General features: G+C 37.5%; 1 protein-coding gene across 2 annotated transcripts in view; it reads left to right on the forward strand.

Moving 5' to 3' along the window:
• PPP3R1 (protein phosphatase 3 regulatory subunit B, alpha) overlaps positions 1-27,653 on the forward strand; it is a 60,921-nt gene that overhangs the window by 13,457 nt on the left and 19,811 nt on the right. For both annotated transcript variants that reach the window (XM_081595704.1, XM_081595705.1), the window contains exon 2: positions 24,601-24,640. In XM_081595704.1, coding sequence (XP_081451830.1) covers positions 24,601-24,640 — 40 coding nt within the window. The remainder of the gene's footprint in view (positions 1-24,600; positions 24,641-27,653) is intronic.

Genomic DNA, 27,653 nt, shown 5'->3' on the forward strand with positions numbered 1-27,653 from the left:
GAAATCCTTTAAAATTTAGCACAGGCACCTCAACAAGTCATGGGTTCTTACAGGTTACTTTCTCAGAGTTCTGTTTTGTTAGTTAAAGCTCTTTCTTACCAGTATCGACAGCAGGGTCATGTGGTAGCCCCACTGCTATCCTAGAAGCATTTCTGGAAAGAAGATAGCACTTTGACTTGTGTTCCAGGAGCATTATTAAGCTCATCTGTGCTCTAGCCAGGTCTCTTGACTTTTGTGAACAATTACAGAGAATTCATTTTTACTTGTATATTAGAATTAGGTATGCAGTTTTAAACCTAGGGACTAGAGTGTGAAGCACAACTACCTACAAAAAGAGTCCAGCCTTTACCATTGGCATTATTAGAGCTGTCTGTTAGCACTTTTACGACCTTTTCCTTAATCTGTCTGTAGTTTTCGGGGTGAGTTTTCGTTCATGTCCTCCTGAGTGCAGTGCCACATCCATCCTCCTGTTATGGGTAGGCTGTAAGCTGCAGCCTGTAGTGTTATTTGCTTGTAACACAATTTTTAATAAAAACTAGAATGTCAGGTAAACCAGTGCTAATAGGTAGTAAGGGAAACCTGTAATTTAGTGTGTGCTTATGTTGCATCTGTTTTCCTAACAAATAGAATTTCATGAAGTATAAACTAGCTCATAATAATCTTTCTCAAATAGTGAATTTATGAATGTACAGGTACACTTCGGGTCTGCCTTCAGTATCTAGCTGTCACTCCTGACCATCGTACTTTTGATTGATCTGTATTTGCTCATTTTCTTGTTTTTTCAGTCTACTGCAGTCTAGATCTGTGATGTCCTGTTCAGTAGCTGCTATCTACATGTGGCTATTTAAAAAAATTTTAATGAAATAAAATTTTAAATTCAGTTCTTTGGTCATAATATCTATAAGTGCCCAGTGGCTGCTTGTAGCTTGTGGTTACAGTATTGGTGCAGGTGTAGAAGATTTTCATCATTGCATAAATGCCTGTTAGATAGTGCTGGTCTAGAATGATTATGCATCTGCATGTCACTGAAAATTACTATGTTGGCAGTAATCTTCTAATTATCAACCTGAGATTGGGGGTTGAAAAGATCTGACTTTAGACTCTGGTTCTGCCATTTTCTAGCTAAGTTGTTAAGTTGCTCAGTTGTGTCTGACTCTTTGCGACCTCGTGGACTGCAGCGTGCCAGGCTTCTGTGTCCTTCGCCATCTCCTGGAGCTTACTCAAGCTGATGTCTGTTGAGTCGGTGATGCCATCCAACCACCTTGTCCTCTGTTGCCCTCTTCTCCTGCCTTCAGTCTTTCCCAGCATCAGGGTCTTTTCCAGCGAGTTGGATCGTCATATCAGGTGGCCAAAATATTTCATCAGGTGGCCACATTCTAGCTAAGTGACCTTGAACAAATGTCCTAAACTCTGTAGACCTTCTTTAGTATGTGTGTAAAGTGGGAATAACTGCACCTGAGAGAGAGGTGACCCTGGAGAGTCTGGAAATCACTACCAGCCTAGGCTCCTACATGTTATAGGAATTCAGTAAATACTTGTCGAGTGAGTAAATTGAGTGAGTTCATGAATTCTTTATTTATTCTCAGAGTATCACCATCTTCTGTGTATTGATGATTCGTATTTTTAGCCCAGATTATTCTCCTCTTCTCTTAATTGCTTACTGGATATATACTAAATGAGGATGTCTGTAAAACACCTCAAATTCAACGTAACTGAAACCACATTCATTATATTATCTTCATAGTCATGCTTCATTATTCCTCAATTTTTCTTAATGGAAACAGTATCTGTCCATTTGCTCTTTTCTGGAAACCCAGTATACCTTTTTTTCAGCTGGTAAAGAATCTGCTTGCAATGCAGGAGACCCTGGTTCAATTCCTGGGTCAGGAAGATCCCCTGGAAAAGGGATAGGCTACCCATTCCCATGTTCTTGGGCTTCCCTGGTGGCTCAGATGGTAAAGAATCCATCTGTGATACAGGAGACCTGGGTTTGATCCCTGGGTTGAGAAGATCCCCACCCACTCCAGTATTCTGGCCTGGAGAATTCTATGTACAGAGGAGCCTGGCAGGCTGTACAGTCCATGGGGTCCCAAAGAGTTGGACACGACTGAGCAACCTTCATTTTCACTGCTACCTAAGTCTTAAGCAGTCGTCCGTTACAGTCTGTACTAAGAGAGTGTGACACAGGAACATCACCTGATGTGGTTTGGGGATGGGAAACTCAGTCACTCACTCAATGGACTTCTAAGGCATTCCAGACTGGCTCACATACTATCCATAAAGAGGAAAATGGACTGTTTCCCAGCATATTAATGCTTCCTGCCATCAATAATGGCAGCTGAATCTAAAATACAATAACATAACTGAAAGCAGCATTCTACTAAGCAAAGAGTTCTGTATACTCTGTCCGTATTCTGTATTCTTTCTCTCGATTGATATTTGCAGTTTATCTGTGTCGGAAGATTTTATTGCACATTTCCCTCAGGTTTTTTTTTTTTTTTTTTTTAGTTCTACCAGTTTATTGCTATCAACCTATCTCCCTCCACCCTCATGCACATGTTGCTCAGTCATGTAACCCCATGGACTGCAGCCTGCCAGACTCCTCTGTCCATGGACTTTTCCAGGCGGGAATACTGGAGTGGGGTTGCCCTTTCCTTCTCCATCTCCCAGGTTTTTGTGCATTGTTTTTTCTTTGTTTCTGTAACTTAGCTTCAGATACCTTTTACACTTTTTTCTGTTACAGTTGACCCTTGAACAACATGGATTTGAACGTGGTATGTCTATTTACACGCAAGTTTTTTTCAATAAATACAGTGCTGCAAGAGCGGGGGGTTGGTTGAATCTGTAGGTGTGAATTGCATATGAAGAGAGCTGAACTATGGATCTTGAGCATCTGCAGATTTTGGTGTCTGGCAGGTTCTGGAAGCACTCCTATACTTTGAGCTGTACTTCTAGAAACTGCCATGCTTGTTAGTTATTTAGCACATCTTTAACTATGTTAATTTGCTTATTAGGATTCTTCTTGGTTTTGTTAGTAGTCTGGTTAGAGTTGCCCGGATTTTGAGTGTCTTGCTTCCAGCTGTTTTCCTTAAGCCATGTTATTTTTAAATTGTGATTGATTGTATCTTTGTTTTAAGGTGTAGTTTTTAGACCATGAAGATTTTTCAGGAACATAAGTATCATGTTATAGTAAATGTATCCTGTCATTTAGATCCCAGAATATCTCCTGAATCAACTTTATCCCTATGCTTCTGGCATCATTGCAATTCCACTTATTTCTTACCTGGACTATTTCTGTAACCTATTTCTAGGATCCTCATTCTGTCTTCCAAACTACCACTAGAGTTTGTCTTCTGAAAAAGAAATCTAGTGTTACTACCTTATTTAAAAGTCGATGCCACATCTTCCAGAATTCAACACTTAAACTCTTTTGCATGGCACTTATGTTCCGATCCTTATTTCTAGCCAGGCTTATGCTATAACCAAGTCAAACTTCTTGGTTCTTAAATGCCTCATTTTTCACTTATTGGTGCCTTTGTATATACATTTATTCCATCTGCAATGTCCTTCTATTTGCTTTCTCTGTCTGGCAAACTTCAGGATCCTATTCCCAACCCCTCAAGGTAATTAATGGCCGTTTGTAAGTAACTTTCATTATAGTACATCCCATATTTTTTTGTGTTTCATTGCCTTCCCTCTTAAGTGCTGTGAAATCTCTAGGGTAGGGGATGCATTTTTATTCATCTTTGTTTAGCCAGTTGCCTTTGTGGTATGCTCATGGAATATAAATGCTAATGCTGGGTGGGCAGGTAGGCACTTGGGAAGCCAGCAGAGGTGCAGCTGAATGAGTTATATCTATCTTCTAGGGCCAAGGGGGGTCTTCGAAAGTCCTGTGAATAAACAGTTAGTAAGCACAAAGGGTTAGGCACAATTGGAAAGCTACCAAAATGGAAACTGCTGTTGATTCTAAAAGTTACCAGATTCTTTTATTCTTTAAGGTTCTTTTTACATATCTGAGTAAAGTGTCAGTTACATGTCATTTGTTAAACAGTAAGAAAATTTTTTCACAAATAACATTCAAAATTCATAAATAATGTTTAGTTTTGTTTACTTAAACTGACTTACCTTAACATTTTCTAGATGTATTCTAGAACAACTGGTAAAGAGGAACTGTGACTCTAGATCTTTGATTTCTTAATTTAGCAAACATCTATCTTCACCTACAACATATGTTGAAATATCAAGTATAGTGTTACGTGCAGAGATGGCAGGAAAAACATATATAGCCCCAAAGACTTCACAGCATAAATTGAGCCAGGCATGTAGAGGGAAAAATTTTAATGCAGTGTAAGTGCTTCAGTAGGGCCATTAGAAGGTGCTGGGCTTCTCTGGTCACTCTGCTTGCTCAGTTTAAACTTAACATAGAGCAGCTCTTTGGACATTTTAAAAAATTCATTTTAGTCATATTACTCATCTAGTAGACTTGTATAATGTCAAGTAATTTAAGTGCTGAAAGAATACTGTAATCATTTTGTTGTTGACCGTATTGCTTTTTTTTTTTTTTTTTTGGTGAGTATAGTTGATTTACAGTGTTGTGCCAGTCTGTGCTGTATAGCACAGGGACTCAGTTATACTCACAGACATTCTTTACTTTTTCAATTATGGTTTATCAGTTATTTTGTTTTTAATGCATCTTATTTGATACTGTGAGACATACTATGATGTGGTATGTGGGCTATAGAATTGGAAGACCTATACTGGAGAAATATATATCTGTAAAATAGCCTTAAGACTGCTTGATTTAGAGTTCTGGTGGGTATTGGGTAAGGTAGTTACCTAGGATGCTTGATACAGTGCAAAGTACTGTTCACATTTTTAAAAATCAAACTACTGAAAACTAGTATGTAGTGTTCTAGGCAGGTCTAGATTTCATAATTACTTCATCCTTATTTTTGTAATAGCTCTGTCCAGTAATTTGCTTATTGACAAAGCAGAAAATGAATCAAAATGTTTTGAAATACAAGTAACAAGACCCTCCCAACTAATAAGGAATGTTTTATTTCACAGAATAAGAAGCTCAGAGCCAGAGTTACAGGGTAGTTCAGCAGTTTTCATCAGTTTCACCAGAGACATAGGTCCAGTGTACTTTAAAGCTCTGCATGTCAGGAGAGGGCTGTCATAATTTTAGATACTGCTATCTGACTAAAGAAGAGCAGGTAACACTTCAAGTGTCTATTAGGGAGGAAAAACTTTCTTGCAAGTCTCACAGCAGGGTTCTTAGGTCTCCTTGTGTTTTTCATGTTTCTTACATACCAGAAAAAGACCAGATTCCTTACTCAGGCAGCTAAGGTCTTATTAGCTGGCTAGCTTACTTTACATGACCAGAGGATAGGCCTTATAAGTCTTAAAAACAACCTTATCAATATTTTATTTGGTACTCTAGCAGAAGTCACAGATTTTTGATGGGAATTTTGGCAGAGAGAATTATACCTGACTTCTGATAGTATACTGTACCTTTTCCCGCCCCGATATATAACTGTCACCCAGTATTGTCAGCCTCTTAACACAAATATTTTCTGTATCTAGTTTTCCATAACCAAAACCATAGATCTCCTATTTCTACCCAGAATTTATAACAAATTCTTAAAACTAAACAATAAAAAGACAGCCCAACTAAAAAATGGGCAAGGATCTGAATAGACATTTCTCCAGAGAATATAAACAGATGACCCGTAAGCACATGAAAAGATGTGCGACATCATTAGTCATTATGGCAGTGGAAATCAAAACCACAGTGAGGTACCACTTAACACCCAACTAGCATGGCTATAATAAAAAAGACCAGGTATGTGTTGAGGATGTGGAGGAATCGGAACCCTTATAACATTGCTGGTGGGGATGTAAATGTTGTACCTGCCCTAGAAAATAGTTCCTCAAAGTGTTTGACATAGGGTTACGTGTGTGTGTGCACACGCGCGCGCGCGTGAGTGTCAGCGTGAGTAGCTCAGTTGTGTCTGACTCTTCGCGACTCCATGGACTGTAGCTCACCAGACTGTTCTGTGCGTGGAAGTCTCCAAGCAAGAATACTGGAGTGGGTAGCCATTCCTTTCTCTGGAGAGCTACTGTAAGACTTGATAATTCCATTCCTAAGTATATACTTATAGGACATAAAATGAAAAACATTTACTAAAGTTCATAACAGCCTTATTTATAATAACCCCCAAAATGGGAATAGTCTGCATGTCCATTAACTGAAGAATGGATAAATAAATAAAGTGAGTTATATACCATACAGTAAAGCATTATTTGGCAGTAAAAAGAAATTTTTTGCTTAACCATGGATGAATCTAGAAAATATCTGCTAAGTAAAAAAACATTACAAAGGAATACTTATTCTATGATTCTACTGATATATATCCTGGATACAGAATAGGCAAGTATGTAGAAACAGAAAGTTAATACTTAGTGGTTGTCTATGGCTGGGGTGAAGCTGGGAGATGGGAGTGACTGCCAGTGGATATAGACTTTCTTTTTAGGGTGATGAAAATGCTCCAAGTTAATTGTGGTAATGTCTACACAGCTCTGTCAGTGTGCTAAAAACCACTGAATTGTATGCTTTAGTAGAATTATGTGGTTTGTTAATTTTATCTCAATAAAGCTATTGTTAAAAAGAAATCCTTGGTATTTCCTCTGTTGCCCAGTGGTTAAGACTTTGTGCTCCCAGCGCAGAGGGCACAGGTTCAGTTCCTGGTCAGGGAACTGAGATTCCACATGCCACAAGGTGTGACCAAAAAAACCCCAAATATCCAACCAGCCAAACAAACCCTCACAAAGCTATAGTGCAGTGCAATGATGGCATAAAACCAAACACAGATCAGTGGAACATAATAGAGAGCCCAGAAATAAACCTGTTCATCTTTGGTCAGTTAATTTATGATAGAAAAGCCAAGAATATAAAACTGGGGAAAGGACGGACTCTTCAACGGTGATGGGAAAACTGGACCACTGCCTTACATGCCATAACAGAAAAATTAACTCAGTTGTTTAAAGACTTGAACATAAGGCCTGCAACCATAACATTTCTAGAAGAAAACATAGGCGATGAGCTCCTTGACACGCATCTTGGCTATGATATTTTTGGATATGACACTGGAAGCAAAGGCAACAAAAATAAAGAAGTTGGGACTGCTAAAAAGCTTCTGCATAGCAAAGGAAACCATCAGCAAAATGAAAAAGAGATGTACCAAACAGAAGAAGATATTTCCAAATTATGTATCTTGATGAGTTAATATCCAAAATATATAAAGAACTCATATAGCTCAATTGAATAAAAACAGTCTGACTGAAAAATGGGCAGAGAATCTAAACAAACATTTCTCCAAAGAAGACATACAGATGGCCAGTTGCTGCTGCTAAGTTGCTAAGTCGCTTCAGCCGTGTCTGACTCTGTGCGAACCCATGGACGGCAGCTCACCACGCTCCACCGTCCCTAGGATTCTCCAGGCAAGAATACTGGAGTGGGTTGCCATTTCCTTCTCCAGTGCATGAAAGGGAAAAGTGAAAGTGAAGTCGCTCAGTCATGTCCAACTCTTAGCGACCCCGTGGACTGTAGCCTACGAGGCTCCTCCATCCATGGGATTTTCCAGGCAAGAGTACTGGAGTGGGGTGCCATTGCCTTCTCCGACAGATGGCCAGTAGGTACATGGAAAGATGTTCAACATCACTAATATCAGGGAAACACACATCAAAGCCACAACAAGATATGGTTCTCACACCTGTTAGAATGACTAATACATACATATATATAAACGAGACAACAAATGTTGACAGAGATACAGAGAAAAAGAAATCCTTGTGCACTGTTTGGAGGAATGTAAATAGGTATAGCCACTTTGGAAAAAAGTATGGTGGTTCCTTAAAAAATTAAAAATAGAATTAACTATATGATCCAGCAATCCCACTTTGGGTTATTTATTCAAAAGAAATGGAAAGAAAAAAAGCTTTCTCAGAAAGAGAACGCATCCCCATCCATTGCAGCATCTACAGTAGTTAGGACATGCAGCAGCCTAAGTGTGCATGGATGGATGGATGGTTAGAGAAATTGTGGTATATATATTTGCATATACAATGTAAAGTAGCCATAAAAAAGAAGACTGTCTTGCCATTTGCAGCAGTATGGGCAGACCTTGAGGGCATTTTGCTAATTGAAATAAGTTAGAGCAAAACAAATACCCTATGATCTCACTTACATGTAGAATCCTGGAAACAGAAACAAAACCACAAAACCAAGGTTACACATGACAGATTAACAGGTAGTGTTTGCCAGAGGCAAGGGTTAGTAGGTGGGGGAAATGGGTAAAGGTGTCAAAAGGTATAAACTTCCAGTTATAAAATAAAATAGTCATGGAAATGTACAGCATGGCGACTATAGGTAATACTGTGTTGTATATTTGAAAGTTGTTAGAAGAGTAGCTCTTAAAAATTCCCATTATGGCATTTTTCACAGACCTAGAACAAAAAATTTCACAATTCTTATGGAAACTCAAAAGACCCTGAATAGTCAAAGCAGTCTTGAGAAAGAAGAATGGAACTGGAGGAATCAGTTTTCCTGACTTCAGACTATACTAAAACATCATCAAAACAGTATGGTAGTGGGACAAAAACAGAAATATAGACCAGTGGAACAAGATAGAAAGCCCAGAGATAAACCCATAAACCCATGGGCACCTTCTCTTTGACAAAAGTGGCAAGAATATACAATGGGGAAAAGATAGTCTCCTCAGTAAATGGTAGTGGGAAAACTGGACAGCTACATGTAAAAGAATGAAATCAGAACACTCCTTAACACCATACACAGAGATAAAATGGATTAAAGACCTAAATTTAAGATCAGAAACTATAAAACTCTTGGAGGAAAACCATAGGCATAACACTGTATGACATGTGGATCACATGAGGATCACAGCAAGATCCTCTTTGACCCACCTCCTAGAGTAATGGAAATAACAACCAAAATAAACAAGTGGGACCTAATTAAAAGCTTTTGCACAGCAAAGGAAACTCTAAACAAGGTGAAAAGACAATGCTCAGAATGGGAAAAAATAATAGCAAATAAAATGACTGTCAAAGGATTAATATCCAAAATTCACAAGCAGCTCATGCAACTCAATACCAGAAAAACAAACAACCCAATCAGAAAGTGGGCAGAAGACCTATACAAACATTTCTCCAAAGATACAGATGACTAATACACACATGGAAAGATGCTCAGCATCACTCATTACTAGAGAAATGCAAATCACAACTACAATGAGATATCCCCTCACACATCAAAAAATCCACAAGCAGTAGATACTGAGGAGGGTGTGTGGAGAAAAGAGAACCCTTGTGCACTGTTGGTGGAAATGTAAATTGATAACAGTAGTTACGGAAGACAGTATGGAGAGAGATTCCTTAAAACACTTGGAGTAAATCTCATATGATCCAGCAATCCCACTACTAGGCATATACCCTGAAAGAAAGAAAAGTGAAAGTGAAGTCGCTCAGTCATGTCCGACTCTTTGCGACCCCATGGGCTGTAGCCTACCAGGATCCTCCGTCCGTGGGATTTTCCAGGCAAGAGTACAGGAGTGGGTTGCCATTTCCTTCCCCAGGGTATCTTCCCAACCCAGGGATCAAACCCGGGTCTCCCACATTGCAGGCAGACGCTTTACCATCTGAGCTACCAAGGAAGCCCTATACCCTGAAGAAACCATAATTGAAAAAGACACATATACCCCAGTTTTCATTGCAGCACTATTTACAGTAGCTAGGACATGGAAGCAACTTAGATATCCTTTGAAAGATGAATGGACAAAGAAGCTGTGGTACATATGTACAATGGAATATTACTCAGTCATAAAAAGGAACACACGAGTCAGTTTTAATGAGGTAGAGGAACCTAGAGCCTATTATACAGAGTGAAGTAAGTCAGAAAGAGCAAAATATATATTAACATATATATATGGAATCTAGAAAGATGGTACTAATGAACCTATTTGCAGGGCAGCAGTAGAGATACAAACGTAGAAAACAGACTTGGACATGGAGAGGTGAGGAAGGAGTGGGATGAATGCAGATAGTAGCATGGAAACATGCGCACTACCATATGTAAAACAGATAGCCAGTGGGAATTTGCTACATGACTTAGCTCAAACCAGTGCTCTATGAAAACCTAAAGGGGTAGGGTGGGGTGGGAGGTGGGAGGGAGGTTGAAGAGGTAGGGGACATATGTATACCTATGGCTGATCCATGTGGATGTATGGCAGAAACCAACACAATATTGTAAAATAATTATCCTTCAATTAAAAATAAGTAAGTTCCCATTATAAGAAAAAGAATTGTTAACTATGTAAGGTGTTGAATGTTGACTTGCTGTGGTAATTATTTTGCAGTATATACAAATATTGAATCATTGTGTTATACGTCTGAAACTAATACAACGTTGTATGTAAATTATATCTCAATTAAAAAAAATACCTGAGGTGGTAGACCTGATTTGGCTACCTAACAGGTTATTGCTTCTGATTTCTCCTGCAAAATCATTTCCTTCTATCTGACTGAACCTTCCTTTATTTCTTTTCATTGTTATCATCTAACATTTTTCTGGATAAAGCAGTTTTCATTCAGAATTTAAGTACCTGTGCCCTGTTGCCCCTCTAGGTTCCACTGTTGTGTTTTCTTCATATTCACCCTTGCTTTAGCATTCCTTGGCCTTCTCCATAATCACCATAGTTCCTCTTTACTAAAACGGTATCTTGTAGCCACTATATCCTGTGGTCTCTTATCATAGTCCATAACTCTTCCACTACTGGGACTTTGTTTCCTCTGTTTAGAGATTATTTTCTCAATTACAATTATTGAACATGCTGTGACTTTAGCGCGTTCTGTTTTGTCTTGGGATTGTGTGTGTTTTTAAAGTAAAATATAGTACCAAATTAGTACTGTTCCCTACAAGAATTTGTTGGACCATTTCCATTTATTTTATACTTTGCATTCCTTTACTCCTCTTCTCAGCTCTCTCCACCTATCTCACACCCTCTCTGTCATGTTTCTGCAATTGTTACCGTTGTGTTAGATACATGAGCAACATATTTTACATTGCTTTGCTAGTATGAGTTGTTAGCAACAAGCCTCTTTGAACTTAAAGTGTTCTAAGATGTGATGAAAATAGTTTCACTGACTTATTTCTCTTGTATAATGCAGAAAGGGTGTGGCTTTATGATATATTGGTAAGAATACTATAGAAATTATATTAGGTTGGGTTCAAATTTGATCTTCACTACCACCAGCTGTGTGACCTTGTGCAAACTGTTTAACCTTGACGCTTCATTTACCCAGAAGTTTGGAAGATAAGTGAGATAAAGTACATGAAGTTGCTAACAGAGTACACAGCACATAGTATTTCTTCTTATTTTTTTGTATTCCATAAAGTTAACTTTTCTTTTTCCATCCCCGTTTATATTCACAAAGCTAACTTTTAAAGGTTATGTTCTAGATCCATCAGTTTCTGCCTTAAAAGCAGTCCATTAGAACTTGACAAAGGAACAACATTTATTGTACTGCATAGTCTTTTTTTTCCCCCATGGAAAGACATTTTATTTTAAATATAGCAGTGTGTACATGTCAATCCCTATTGCATGTTTAGTTTGAACTAAAGTAATTACTGAAATTTAGGTGAGTACATTTAAAGTATCTGAAGGATTTAGAAGTTCTATGTATCTTATCTTAATTTGAAGAAAAGTCTTAATTTTATTGTTAGAATAAAACCAGATGAAAATGCCACCCATTAAGATACTTTTAGAGATAGTTTTTTAGGGGTAGTGTTAGTAATTAACTCTTTTTGTAGCAGTTTGCATAACTTAAGACTTATTATTGATCAAATTAAAGTTATATCATATTTTTAATAATATGAGTTTTGAAATCTGAACTTACCCCTGCCATGGAAATAATTGTTATTTGTCCCCTTTGTGATTCTTTTTTTTTTTTTTTTAATTTTATTGAATTTGTTACGATATTGTTTCTGTTTTATGCTTTTGGTTTTTTGGCCGCAAGGCATGTGGGATCTTAGCTCCTCGGCCAGGGATCGAACCAGGCACTCCCTGCATTGGAAGGCAAAGTCTTAACCACTGGACCACCAGGGGAGTCCCCCCTTTGTGATTCTTAACTCCCTCTTACTTAAAATTTTTTCTTGTACAATTTTTAGAACCGTATTAGAATATGATCCATGATAGAGTGAAAACACTATATATGTTCTATTATGGTCTTAAGAAAACATCATGGAATAATATAGATTATGATAAAGCCATGATGGAATATTAAACTATTTGAATAGGACCATATTCTACTGACTCTTTTCCCTGTTTTAAATAATTTTGGTTCTTAGTGAATTTCTCGTCTAATTTTTTAAGTGTTAGTATTTTGCTATTTTTTATTTTGTTTTCCTTTTTTAATGAACTCCCCTTTGAGTGGTGAAGGTTACTATCTGTATGCTGATAATGTCCAAGATCATATCTTTATAATCTTTCCTCTTAGAGCAGGTTCTGTACTTGGTGGATATATCTACCTTCATGTCCATAGTCCCCCTGCAGTTTCAGATTGTGTGTTTAGGGGACTTGAGAACCTGCAGTGTTTATACTTTGATCATGCCTTGCGTATTGGTATTTTTCTCTCTCCTCACTCATGGCTCTGTTAAAGGGTATAAATAGGAGGCTCTTTACATGCAGAAAAATACTTCAGAATATTAATAAAGCAGTATAAACAGTTATAAATTCATATAGCAAAGTTACACTTAGATTCAGACAGCTCAGTGAAAAAGTAATCAGGTGTGTTATGAATTAGTCATAGTGTAAAATGAGATGAATAAGCTAGGCTGCTTTAAAATTAAGAACTTTTCTTCATGAAGTGTTACTATTAACCATTCTCCACTAAAAGGATCTTGGGCTTCTTGGAGAAATAGCTGATTTCAGGACTGGGACAGGCAAAGTGCAGTGTATGCTGGCAGCGTCTTGTGCCCGAAGGTAAGGAAGGCTCATAAAATGATGGGAATATATTAAAAGAACACAGGAACTAGCCTAAAGGGGAAGGTTCCCACTGGTCACATGTAGGACAATTTAAACATCGAGTTAGATATGATGACACAAGATTATAACCCATTGAAATAAACCCGTTAAGTCCATGCTGAAATACATAAGTACATGTGGATATGGAGGAAAAAGAAATCTTTCCTACAGGAGGAAGCCAAATATTGAAGGATTGATGAAATGAGAAATATACCATATGGCAATTGTGTCAGTTACCTATTACTTCAGAACAAATTACTCCGCAGGGTAGTAGCCTAAAATAGCACACATTATTTCACAGTTTCTCTGGGTTTAGCTGTGTTTTCCACTTCATGAAAACTAAAGGCTGACATGAAGGTGTTAGTCTGTGGGTTGTAGTCTCATCTGAATGCTTGATTGGGGAAGAATCTGACACCCACACTTCCACAGTGTTGTTGACAACATTTAGTTCTTTGTGGGCTGTTGACTAGAGGTCACCTTGCTATGTGAGCTTCATTAAAGTGCGCAAGATGAGATTATAGAAAGAGACTTGTTGGCAAGGTGGAAGTCATAGTCTTTTGTAACCTAATCACAATAGTGATATCCCCTTAATATTGTCATACTTGGTTGGTTAAAGGCAAATCACGCAAGGCAAGGGGATTATACAAGTCACACAAGGCAAGGGGAATATCAGGAAGTGGAAATCATCTTGGAGGCTGGCTAACTCAGCAGCCATCATGATATAATTGACTCAGACAAGAATCATCAATTGATGTTAAAATGAGTGGATGAAAGTTTGAGGAGTAACTTGGATATTTACATAGACCAAAAAATATCTTCCTACAAGGTGCTTATTAAGTACAAAGGGAAAAATGTAATTTTACAAAGGAGAAATCTATCAGTCAAAGTGATCAATCAAAGTGAAAGTCACTCAGTCATGCCTGATTCTTTGCTACCTCATGGACTATACAGTCCGTGGAATTCTCCAGGCCAGAATACTGGAGTGGGTAGCCTATCCCTTCTCTGGAGGATCTTCCTGACCCAGGAATCAAACTGGGGTTTCTTGCATTGCAGGCATTTCTTTATCAATTGAGCTATCAGGGAAGCCCCTAAGTGATCAGACTTACCAGTAATGAGAAAAACCAACATTATCTTTTCCCCACTATCTGGCAAGAACATATTACCACCTCTTTGGTATTTTACCCAAATCAAATCATGAGGAGGCATTAGGTAAACCCTTTGAAGGAGAGTCTACAGAATAACTGGCAAATATTCTTTATAAATATCAAAGTTACAAAAGACATAAACAGACTGAAGAATTGTTCCAGTTTAAAGTACTCTTAATTAAGAGCAACATGGCTATTAACCACAATACATGATCCAAGATTTTTTTTTTCCATAAAGAATGCTATTGAGACCATTTATGTATTATAGAATAGTATAGACTATTATTATGGAACCGTAATAGAATGTTAGAAAAAGTAGAACAGATGCATAGTCTACTGGTTTTGTTGCTATGTTAGATTTTCTTTTTCACTGGTGAATTTCTCTTCAAATGCTGCTATTCTCAGTTGGCAAAATTTAAATAAGATCTTTGGATCATTAGTTTTCAGAGTGGTTCATGATAACTGGGAAATCTCCAAAACCCTTTCAGGGGGTCCACAAGCAAAAGCTGTTTTCATTATAACACAGAAATAATATTTGTTTTATTCACTCTGTTTACATTTGCATTGATGGTTCAAAAGCAGTGACTGGTAAAACTGCTGCTACCTTAGCATGAATGAAAACAATGACACTGTACTGTATCAGTAGTCATTATATTCACTGCCATGCAGTTGCAGTTTAAAAAAACACCAACTTCTCTCAGTATCGCTGGTAAAGCAGTAAAAAGTATTAATTTTATTAAATCTAACCAAGAAGAAGCAAATGGCAGTTTTAGAACTGAAAAACAATAATTGATACAGTAATACAGTGGGTAAACTCAACAGAAGAGAGCAGAGGAGTCAATAAACTAAGATCATGGCATCTGGTCCCATCACTTCGTGGGAAATAGATGGGGAAATAGTGGAAACAGTGTCAGACTTTATTTTTGGGGGGCTCCAAAATCACTGCTGATGGTGATTGCAGCCATGAAATTAAAAGACGCTTACTCCTTGGAAGGAAGGTTATGGCCAACCTAGATAGCATATTTAAAAGCAGAGACATTACTTTGCCAACAAAAGTCCGTCTAGTCAAGGCTATGGTTTTTCCAGTGGTCATGTATGGATGTGAGAGTTGGACGGTGAAGAAAGCTGAGCACCGCAGAATTGATGCTTTTGAACTGTGGTGTTGGGGAAGACTCTTGAGAGTCCCTTGGACTGCAAGGAGATCCAATCAATCCATCCTAAAGGAGATCAGTCCTGGGTGTTCATTGGAAGGACTGATGTCGAAGCTGAAACTCCAATACTTTGGCCACCTCATGCAAAGAGTTGACTCATTGGAAAAGACCCTAATGCTGAGTAGGATTGGGGGCAGGAGGAGAAGGTGACGACAGAGGATGAGATGGTTGGATGGCATCACTGACTCGATGGACATGGGTTTGGGTATACTCCGGGAGTTGGTGATGGACAGAGAGGCCTGGCGTGCTGCGATTCATGGGGTCACAAAGAGTCGGACACGACTGAGAGACTGAACTGAACTGAGAGGAAAAGAAATTACCTGGTCTGAACAACAGAAAGAAAACAGAATGATAAAAATAATCCACAGAGCCTCAGGAAACTGTGGGACTATAAAAAAGATTTAACACTTGTGTCATTGGATTCCTAGGAGAGGAAGAAAAAAGGCTCCCTCCTCAAGAACTGAAGAAAGAGAAAAATCTACGCAAAGAAAGGAAATAAAAACAGAAATCAGGGTAATTGAAAACAGGACAGTAAAGGAAATCAGTGAAAGAAAGAGCTGGTTCTTCAAAAAGATCGCTAAACTAACAAACTTCTAGCCACACGGAGAAATTAAAGAAGCAGCAAAGTATCGGTGTTAAGAATAAAACATAATAGTATTATCATAGACCCTGAAGATGTGAACAAGATAATAAATACTATGAACAGCTCTGCACACCTAAATTTGACAACTTTGATGTAATGGACCAGTTTCTTGAAAAATACAAACCACCACACCTCACCCAGTGAAATAGTTTAAATAGTCCTATTGCCTTGATACCAAAAATTTTTTACAGGTACAAAGAAGAAAACTATAGGTCAGTATTCCCATATCACTGTAGATGCAGAAATCCTTAACAAAATATAAGCAAATAGAATTAAACATTAGGTAAAAGATTTTTTTTTTTAAATATCATAACCGTGTATGGCTCATTGCATGGATGCAGCAGGGCTGCTTCACTATTTGAAAATCAGAACATTAGTAGTGTCAGTCACTCAGTCGTGTTTGACTCTTTGGGACCCCGTGGACTGTAGCCAACCAGGCTCCTCTGTCCATGGATTCTCCAGGCAAGAATACTGGAGTAGGTTGCCATTTCCTTCTCCAGAGGATCTTCCTGACCCAGGGATCGAACCAGGGTCTCCTGCATTGCAGGCAGATTCTTTACCATCTATAGGGAAGTCCCCCAGTTAGGTAGTATAGTAATATCAAATCTTGTTTAATAATGTGAATGTCTATTTTATTTACCCCATTCTAAATAACCATCCAGAGATTTATTCATTTGAGGTTGCTGTTGTTCAGTTGTCCAGTTGTGTCTGACTCTTTGTGACCCTGTGGACTGCAGCATGCCAGGCTTCCCTGTCCTTCACCATCTCCTGGAGTTTGCTCAAACTCATGTCCATTGAGTCTGTGATGCCGTCCAGTCATCTCATCCTGTCATCCCCTTCTCCTCCTGCTTTCAATCTTTCCCAGCATCAGGGTCTTTTCTAATGAATCGACTCTTTGCATCAGGTGGCCAAAGTATTGGAGCTTCAGCTTCAGCATCAGTCCTTCCAATGAATATTCAGGGTTGATTTCCTTTAGGAGTGACTAGTTTGATCTCCTTGCTGTCCAAGGGGCTCTCAAGAGTCTTCTCCAGTACCACAGTTTGAAGGCATCGGTTCTTCAGGACTCAGCTTTTTTTTATTGTCCAGCTCTCACATCTGTTCATGACTACTGGAAAAACCTTAGCTTTTACTGTACAGACATTTGTAGGCAAAGTAATGTCTCTGCTTTTTAATATACTGTCTAGGTGTATCACTGCTTTGCTTCCAACGAGCAAACGTTTTTCATTTCATGGCTGCAGTCACCATCCTCAGTGATTTTGAAGCCCAAAAAAATAAAGTCTGTCACTATTTCCATTGTTTTCCCATCTATTTGCCATGAAGTGATGGGACCAGGTGCCATGGTCTTCATTTTTTTGAATGTTGAGTTTTCAGCCAGATTTTTCATTCTGCTCTTAACTCCCTTTGAAAGAAAAAAAATTTTTTTAATATTGATATAATCTACCATATTAACATTCTGAAGAACAAAAATCACATGATCATATCAGTTGATGAAGAAAATGCATTTGGTAAAATTCGAGACCCATTCATAATTTTTAAAAAAAGTATTTAATTGATTTATATGGCTGCCTGGGCCCTTAAACTTGAGACTCTTGGGATCTTGGTTGCCTCATGCAGAATCTTCTGTTGCTGGCCATGGACTCTCCAGTTGTGTCACGTGCGCTCTCTAGTTGTGTCACACGGCTCAGTAGTTGCAGGGTGTGGGCTTAGTTGCCCTGTGGCACGTGGGATCTTAGTTCCCCGACCAGGGATCAAACCCCTGTCACTTGCGTTTGCAAGGTGGTTTGTTAACCACTGGACCACTAGGGAAGTCCCACCCCTTCATAATTTGATGGGGAAAAAAAGCAAAACTTCAGAAAAATATACTTTGGGAAAACTAACTCAGTTGGATAAGGAACATTTATGAAGACCTACTTTATCCTTAATTGAATATTGGGAGAATCAAATTCTTAAAAGTTCAGTGATTAAAAAAACTTTAGAGTTCTACTTTCCTTGATGCACACTTTTCATACTGGCTATCTTTTAAGCATTTATATGTACTTCATGTAAACAAGCATGTACTCTTAATACTGAAATAATATTTATAGTTCACAAGGAGAGCCTGTAACCAAATAAGACAATGTTGTCACATCTTAAAGTCTACTAGATAAAGATGAATGTCTAAATATTCTGACAGCATGCCCTTTGAAAATGTTCTAAACTTTGCAGTATGCATCTATAAAATTTATTTTTCTTCTCTCACATCTTGACACTTTAAGATCAAAGTAACTCTAAAACAAAATGAGATAAAAGAGATCCAAAAATATTTGCATTTCTTTGCTAGAAAATTTCTTTAGAAAATATTTTAGTGTTCTTACTGATTTTTATGTATACCAAAATTGTAATCATAATAAATTTATTTTTTAAATGCTGAGTAGTAGAGACTTGAGGGGAAAGTTAGAATCAGTTCAAGTGTCTATATCTGTTGAAAGACAAATCTGTCAACTTCTCACAAATCAGTTTTTTTCTAGGATAAAGTCAGACCATTTTAATAACTTCTGAAACATACTCCTCATTCTCAGAAGTATGACAGGTGTTGAACCTTTTTTATAATCCCTCAGTTTATAATTCCCCGAGGCTCTGTAGACTATGTTTTTCAGTTTGTTTTCTTTCTGTTGTCCAGACCGGATAATTTCTTTTTCTCTATCTACCAGTTTACTGACTCTTGCCTCTGTCTGCTCCGTTCTGTTGAGTTTACTCACTGCATTACTGTATCAGTTAGTTTTTCAGTTCTAAAGTTGCTATTTGGTGGTTCTTTATATCTTTTTATTTCTTTATTGCGGTTTTCTCTTTTTCATGTTTCATGTATCAGTTGCTTTCCTTGATGCGACAGGCTCACTGTTCAACACACTGATGCTTTAAAGTCCACTTAAACCAAATTCGTTAAGCTATGTAGATTTTTCTGTGTACCTATAAAACCCTTCAATCAAGTTAGGATAATGTTAAACATGGCAAGGGATATCAAAACATAATAAGATAATTGTTGTCTTCACAGACTTTTAAAATCTGAAAATGAAGTGAAAGTTGCTCAGTCGTGTCCGACTCTTTGCGACCCCATGGACTGCAGCACGCCGGGCTTCCCTGTTTTTCACCAACTTCCCGAGCTTGCTCAAACTCGTGTCCATTGACTTGGTGATGCCATCCAACCATCTCGTCCTCTGCTGCCCCTTTCTCCTTTTGCCTTCAGTCTTTCCCAGCATCAGGGTTTTTTCCAGTGAGTCAGTTCTTCGCATCAGGTGGCCAAAGTATTGGAGTTTCAGCTTTAGCATCAGTCCTTCCAATGAATATTTATGACTGATTTCCTTTAGAATTGACTGGTTTGATCTTTTTCCAGTCCATAGGACTCAAGAGTCTTCCCCAACACCACAGTTCAAATACTGTTAAGGAGTTTTGTGTCCATGGACATGAAATACTGGAGAATAGTTTTCTTTTTTGTAATGTAGTTGTCTGATTTTGCTGTCAGGGCAATGCTGGCCCCATAAAATGAATTAGGAACTATTTCCTCTGCTTTCTAAATGAATTTGTATGTTTTTGGACTTTGAACATATGATAGAATTGACCAGTGAAGGCATCAGGTCTTTAGTTTTTTTGTTAAAGGTATTTTTTTTCCCCCCTCAAATTCAATTTAATAGCAATAGATATATTCAACTTACCTCTTTTTTCTCTTGAGTCAGTTTTGGTAGATTCAGTTTTTCAAGAAACTTGTCCATTTCATCTGATTTAAACATTTTATTTTCAAACTTTTTTTGAATATACACTTATTTTTCTTTTAATGTCTGTAGGATCTGTAAGTGATTTGCTTGGAGTGTTATTTATTGATCTTTTCCAAAAAGTGAAGTTTTGATTTTACTGATTTTTCTGTTTGTCTACTTCCTAGTTCATTAATTTCTGTTTTTAGTTTTCTCTTTCTCCCCTTGCCTTGGGTTTAATTTATTCTTTTTCTGGCTTTTAAAGGTGGGAACAAATTTTGCGTTTTAGACTTCTCTTCCAGTAGTACTTTCCTCAAAAGACTACTTAACCTGCAGCCTTTAAATTCTGATCGGTTCAGCTTTCACTCTGTTGAAAATATTTTGATGTCTCTCATCATTTCTTCTGTGACTTTTGGGTTATTTAGAATTGTGTTGTTTATCTTCAGATATTTGAATGTTTCCAAATACCTTTGTTTAATTCCATTGTAATGAGAAAATACATTCTGTATTTCAGTCCTCTATTGAAACTTTTTTATTGTTGTTGAGGCTCAGAATAATGTCTATCTTCATGAATGTTCATGTGCACTAGAATAGAGTATTTTGTTGTTTCAGGACATCTTGGTTTTACTCTGATCTTCCATGATTCTGTTGACTTTATCCTTTGGTCTGCTTGTGTTCTGTCAGTTACTGTGAGAGAAATGTTAAAATCTCCAAATATGATTGTCTGTTTCCTTTCAGTTCTCTGTTTGACACATTTAATTTTGAAGCTGTTATTAAGCATACAGTTGGCTCTTAAACATGTGTTTGAACTGTGAGAGTCCACTAATAGAGGGATTTTTTTTTTTCCCAACAAATATTGTAGTACCCATGATTGAAGTGAATCCATGGATTTGGGTATCTGTGAGGGTCCTGGAACCAATCCCCTGTGATTACTGTGGGATAACTATATATGAAAGGGTTCTGGGACCCAGTTACAATGAGTTTTTCCCTACACCACCACAAAATTCTTGGATACCAGGTGTCCTACAATTCAACTCAATTCTGACACTATATATCTAGAGATAGCATGAGATTCCACAGGTTAAGGGCTCAGTCCTACAAGATTGCCTCTGCCTCCTCCCCCCCAGCTTAGATAGGAATTCCAAGTCCAGGTTGTTCCTTGAGGTTCTGACCAACCAGTTACAGATCGGAGGTTCCAACATCCCCCGCCTTGAGTTTGATTAGTTTGCTAGTGCATCTCAGAACTCAAACAGTTTACTTACTAAACCACTGGCTAATTATAAAAGGATGTAACTCAGGAAGAGCCAGATGGAAGAGGTACATGGGAAGGCGTGTGGAGCTTCCATGCTGTTTACAGGTGCTCCCAAACCCAGAAGGGGTCTCCAGCCCATATTTTTTTTTTTTTTTTCCCTTTCTGGAGGCTTCATTACATAGCCATGATTGTTAAACCACTTACCAATGGTGATTGAGTTCAGTCTCCAGCCCAGATTAAATCATCCGCCATTGGTGAGTGGGTTTTTTTTTTTTTTTTAATCTTTAATTTTGGCTGTTCTGGGTCTTCACTGCTTTGTGCAAGTTTTCTCTAGTTATGGCGAGCAGGGACTACTCTTTGCTGTGGTATGCCAGCTTCCCATCGGGGGTGGTTTCTCTTATTTCAGAGCATGGGCTGTAGGATGTGCGAGCTTCAGTAGTTGTGGTGCATGGGCTTAGTTGCACTGCGGCATATGGAATCTTCCCAGACCAGGGATCGAACCCATGTCCTCTGCGTTGGCAGGGAGATTCTTATCCACTGCACCACCAGGAAAGTCCCTTGGTGAGTGGTTTAACCCCCAGCCCATTTCTATTCCCCAGAGGTTGGAGGGTGGGCCTGAAAGGTCCAGTGTCTAATCACGTGATTGGTTCCCCTGGCCACCAGCCCCTATCCTTGGTCCTTTCCCATAGTCGTGTCATTAATATAGCAAAAGAAATCTCCATAGCTCTCCTCACTTAAAACATTCTAAGGAGTTCTTATGCTAGAAATGAATGAGGACCAAGGATATTTCTCATTACATATCACAGTATATTTAAGATTGTTACATCTTTCTAAATGACTCTCTTAAGGTTATGAAATAATTCTCTTTATCACTGGTAATATTCCTTGTTCTGAACTCTACATTGTCCATTATCACTAGCCACTGTATCTTTCTTTTGATTATTGCTTGTATGGTATATTTCTTTCTTTCAACCTATCTGTAAAGTAGGCTTCTTGTAGATAGCATATAGTTGTATATTCTTTTAGTTGGAGTTATTAGGCCATTTATAGCAAACATAATATAATTCTCAGAATGCTTGGATTTAAATCTAAATTGCTAGTTACTATTTTTTTCTCATTTGATTTTTGATCCTTGCTTCCTATTTATCTACCTTTCTTTGGGTTGTTTTTATGATGCCATTATATTTTTTTTATTATAAAGTATTGCTCTAGGGTTTACAATATGCATCTTTCAGCATCATGCTCTACCTTCAAATAATGTAATGTTTCCCTTGTAGTATAAGATCTTGACAAATATATTAATTTTTTACATTTTTTTGGTTACATGTTTTACTTTTACATATTATATACTCTACAGTACATGGTTATGTTTGTGTTAAGTAGTGAAAGTTTATTTGAAAGACATTTAAAAATGAGGAAAATGTATATTTTTCTTAATTTTGGGATATCTTGGAAAGACATTTTACCTTAATATTAAATATTTGGAAGATACTTTTCTGGGTATAAAATTAGACAGGTTGAGGTTGAAATAAGTTTAGGAGAGAGATGAAGCATTCATTGTTGATGGAAAAGCCCCAAGAAACCCAGCCAGATTGATGCTTGGGTCTTGTGATTGCTTAGAAGGAAGTGATACAGGCAGAGGATGGATGGTATCCTTTATAAAGAATTGATGACACTGTGAAGGTCGGTGGGCTGGAGAAACAAGGACATGGTTTCTAAGTCCTCCTGAAACTACTACATAACCTTTTTGCCTTCACGTATGAAACAATTACATTTTAACATTTAAACAACATTTTAAAAAATTACATCATTTTAAAAACACCTCACAGTGACAGTATAAGGATCACTATACTTTTTTGAGAGCCTCATAAGAAACATACTTAATTGTAAGGTAGAGTGGAGTTTTTAAATACGTGAGACAGTAAAAGATAAGGAAGAATCATGGTAAGAATCTTAAGGTTAATTGAATAAGGTACAGAATAAGTAGAATTCTATCTCTGCTCATTAATAATGTCATTTTTTTAATCAATGTTTGCTACTTCTGTCTCTGTTTTAATATATATTTGATGTTTAAATTGACCTAAAATTAGACTAACCAGTTAAATTAGTTGCTATAATTTTCAAGGAAAAGATTGTTGGCAAGATAAGAATTACAGATGCTAATTTACTGATATACTTTTCTTAGATCTTAGGTTTACTCAGAATACTTTTAGAGTAAGTTTACTCAGAATACTTGTAAGAGTTTAAAAGCTAGCTTGCCAGATTAAAATGATATTTCTCATTTCAGACTGTGTTCAGTAACTTCTTGGAATACTTTGGTGTATTCACATATTTGAGTGTTAATCCTGCTGTACACTTCCTGCTAGACAGGGTCACAATTAGATAGCTGGGATAGAGGATGCCAGGTATACTCGGTTTTATTGCTGAACTTTAAAAATTCAATTTGTATTACTTTTAAGTTCTGTTGACTTTTTCAAAAATTTTCTTCATCATTTTTACTTCATGTGAGCCTGTTATACTTGGAATTTTTACCGTTTTAGATTTAGAGCTACTCCAGGTGGTGCTAGTGATAACCTGCCTGCCAGTGCAGGGGGCATAAGAGATGTGGGTTCCATGCCTGGGTCTGGAAGATCCCCTGGAGTAGCAAATGGCAACCCACTCCAGTATTCTTGCCTGGGGAATCCCATGGACAAGAGGACCCAGGAAAGCTACAGTCCACAGCGTCACAAAGAGTTGGACACGACTGAAGCAACTTAGCACGCACGCACACATACCTGGTTCTATTATTAATCAAATGGTCTGATTTTCACCAACTTACTTGACCTCCATGTACCAAGTCATCAAGAATTGTTAAATGTAGGCCTTGGATCAGGTCTGTAGTTTTTCTTCAGCACTTTTTTCCTTAAATAAAATTTTAAGTTAGGAATCTGGGTAAATTGTGTTAACTTAGAGTTTATCCACGAGATAAGACTTCTCCTGAAAAAAAACACGAGTTCAAGTGGCTGGCCGTCTTGCATTGGACTTACCTTCCTATTATTTTTCTTATTTTAGTTGCATAGCATATAGAAAATTCAGTTTCAATGCAGGTATAAAAGGTAACAGATTTTTCTTAACAGCTTTGAAGTCTCAGTAAACTCTTCAATTAAAGAGAGATGGCAGGAGAAGCTTTATTCTGAACTCTACCCAGAAATTGGTTCATCCAGCAAGACAAGTTAGAGCATTGACAGCCTGTAGTGTGTAAAATTTGATATATACAGTATGTTTAGGGTGTTAAAAATATGTAAAATAAATTTTAATCAAATGTTTGTATGTCTTAAGTGACAGAGCTACAGCTCAGGCCTGTTTGATGCAAGAGCTCTTTCTATCATATTGTATAATTTTTTTAAATAAAAAAACGTTTATAGTCTAGCCACATTTGTTTATGGCTGTTTCTCAGTGTTTCATGACTCAAAATACTCAAGCTCAATCTTCTAAAGACATTTGTGCCAATTTTGTGACTAATTATTATTATTTCTTTTCTCCAGGGAAATGAGGCAAGTTATCCTTTGGAAATGTGCTCACACTGTAAGTGAAATTATTCTTATCAAGAATTTCTTTTATTTTCACATCTTTGTATATGTATGTATATAAATCATACACCTCTGTGTATTTGTATGGCAGAGTTAGTTCTTAGCCATTTTAAATGGGTAGTGAATTTGACTTAGAGTCTTTCTGAGTTATCAGAATAGTGAAAGATATTTTTTTATAGATCTCTTTACTGTTAGTGTCTGTGCTGTGTTGTAATGACAAACTGACCCTCCAATCTCAGTGGCTTAACCCAACAGAAGTTTTTCAGATTAACAAAGCTTCAAGTAAACAATTTATTTAGCCTGTGGCTATGTAAAATCAATGCTTATTGGAGGCACAACTCTGGTAGACCAAGCAGCTATTGCATAAGACCTTTTTGGGGAGAATGAGGAGTATAAGAAATGTGAGTGGGCTGGTTATTTCTGACTACGCTGGAGAATATAAAGAACATGGCAGTCTTACAAATTCTTGATTCAAGGATCAGAGGACCAGGGAGCTTAAATAAAAATCATAAGGTCTCTTGTGTGGAAGTACAATGATTAGGGAAGAAGGGAGATCATGGGAATTGGAATGGGGACACTTGGTAGATTTAGATACAATCCTGAGGTTCCAGAATTCCCAAACTCTTCTGAACCTTCCTTGCCTTTTCTGCCATCCCTGTGTGATGAAGCTGGTCGTGCCTTATTTGGAGACAACTTACTTTGCAATGAGGTTTGTCTTATTAAAACTATTTTTCCATTGTTCATCATTTCTTCAGTCTCCTTTCTTTTCTCAGATCAGGTGTCGGTCCATGTGGTTGCAAAGACTTGGACACAACTGAGTGACTAACACTTTCTTTTCACTTTTCATTCTCATCAACACCTTTGCTATCTTTTGCTTTCTGGTTAAATGCTGTTACATCAGCTCTTTTCTTGACCGACTTCATTGTCTTTCAGATCTCAGCATAAATGTCCTCTCTTGGGAGATGTTTTCTCTTTCTCTATTCTCTTCATAGTCTCTCTAACAAGGATAGTACCCTGTTTATTTTCTTTATAGCAGTTACCATAAGCTTAAATTACTTATTTATTAATACATTGTAATCCATTTTATTTTCTATTTTGTAACTTCTACAATTTAAAAAAAAATTTTGTGTTGATACCCTGACCAATTACCCATAATTTGGCCATCTCTACTGCTATTTACATTTTATTGTACTGTTTGCTCCCATGCTTTCCCTTATGAATTTCTTACATAACTTTGATAGCTGTATATTTTTGTTTTAAACATGAAGGTAAAATGTTGTATCCAGTGTATTGTTAGAATAGACCAAAACCATAACTAATCATGACCGTCTAAGACCAGAGGTTGGTAAACTACTACTTACCAACAGTTTTATTGATAAAGTTTTATTGGAACACTGCCATGCCCATTTGTTCACATATTGTCTGTGGCTATTTTTGTCTGACCTGTGAAATGTGGTCAAGGTAGAGTAACTTAACAGACTGGTGCTCCAACTGTTACCTCGATCTATAATTCTTGTCCGTGCCATAGTTAATGTGTTAGTTATATAGTTTCTTTAGAATTGAAAAGGTTCTGCTCAGAATTGTACCTTGCCACTTACTGTTCAGCTTGAGCCTGTGGTGTGTTCATTCCTCCTGTTGCTAGTAGGCTAAGAATGGGTTGTAGAAGCCTGTAATTAACTAGGATTCAGGCTGTAAATAGAGTTGGGGTGGGCTGTGGATAGTACAAGTCTGAAAGGTATGAGGTACTGGGAGGTTAGTTTTTGTTTCTTGATCAGAGAGCAGAGGTCCTAAGGGGACAGGACATCCCAGGTTCTAACCTTCTGCTCTCCCTGTAAATCTGGGACTGAGGGTCATTTACCTGATTGTGGAGAAAAATGTACCAGGGCAGAAGGCAAGATGGTGTTCCCTTCAGTGTTTCCAAGATGTTGAAAGCCAAGTTTTTTAAAATAGTAAGTATTTGAAATAGATTTCATACACTGTTAAAGCTGTTTCTTTCAGTTTTATCCTCAGAACTAAGTCTTCTTTCTTCTGACTTCATCGGTGCTTTGAGAAGGCTTGAACCTTGTCACCAAAGATCTGTACTTGTCAGTGATTGTTCAACTAGGTATGAGTCTAGCTGAACTCTTCTGTCATCCAGTATAAATGTAGTCTTCCTCCTTCTTAATTGGTTCACTAAAATATAATATATTTTATACATGATTTGGATGAATTTGAATTTATCCATATTAAAACCACAACTTTTCCCCCACGCACACATTGTAGTAAGTCTGTTTTTTGCTCATTTGCAAAACTTTATTAATGAGAGAGCTTAGTGTTATTTGTAAACAGCTCTTACCATGTATAGTGTTAACACCAATCCTTGAGGCATTTGACTTTACACTCTTCCCTGTTCAGCTTGTGTCTTTTTTTCCCTTTTAAGACCTAGCTCAGGTTCTGTATTCTCTGGGAGACCTTCTGTAGTCCTCTCACATCATCAGTAGTTACCGTCTCTTTTGCTCTTTTAGTATTTAAATTGTACTGTTTTGTAAAAGGTAATAAGATTCTAAATTATATACTGTAAAGTACTGTTTATAATGTGTGTGACACACAGATAAGGACCCACAGGGAGAAAGAGAAATGCATTTTTTTTTCCAGTGGAAATAAACCATTATGAGCAATAAAAGCAAAAGCTCCAAGAGGGGAAATTACCATTGGTTAAGAAAATTAAGAAAAGCTTCATGGAAAGGGTAATGTTTGAAATTGTTTTTTGAAATCTGCATAAGATTTGAATGCTGATTAGTTCTTAGAGCTGTCTGGTCATTTGTCTCTTTCAGTCTCTAAATTCCATCCAGATCTTTGACATTTATCTAACCCCATGCATTATTCTTTCTAGCACCCTACTTTTAATCAGTGACTTAATGCCAATGCTTTAAGAAATGTTTGAGAAAACTTGAGGCCATTTCAAAGTGTTAACCTCATTACCTCCTTTCTCCATCACCCCACTGCCTGCCACACACAGAAATTTTCCC

This window comes from Giraffa tippelskirchi, chromosome 4 (assembly GCF_054371585.1).
Source record: "Giraffa tippelskirchi isolate mGirTip1 chromosome 4, T2T-mGirTip1v1.2.pri, whole genome shotgun sequence".
Taxonomy (NCBI): domain Eukaryota; kingdom Metazoa; phylum Chordata; class Mammalia; order Artiodactyla; family Giraffidae; genus Giraffa; species Giraffa tippelskirchi.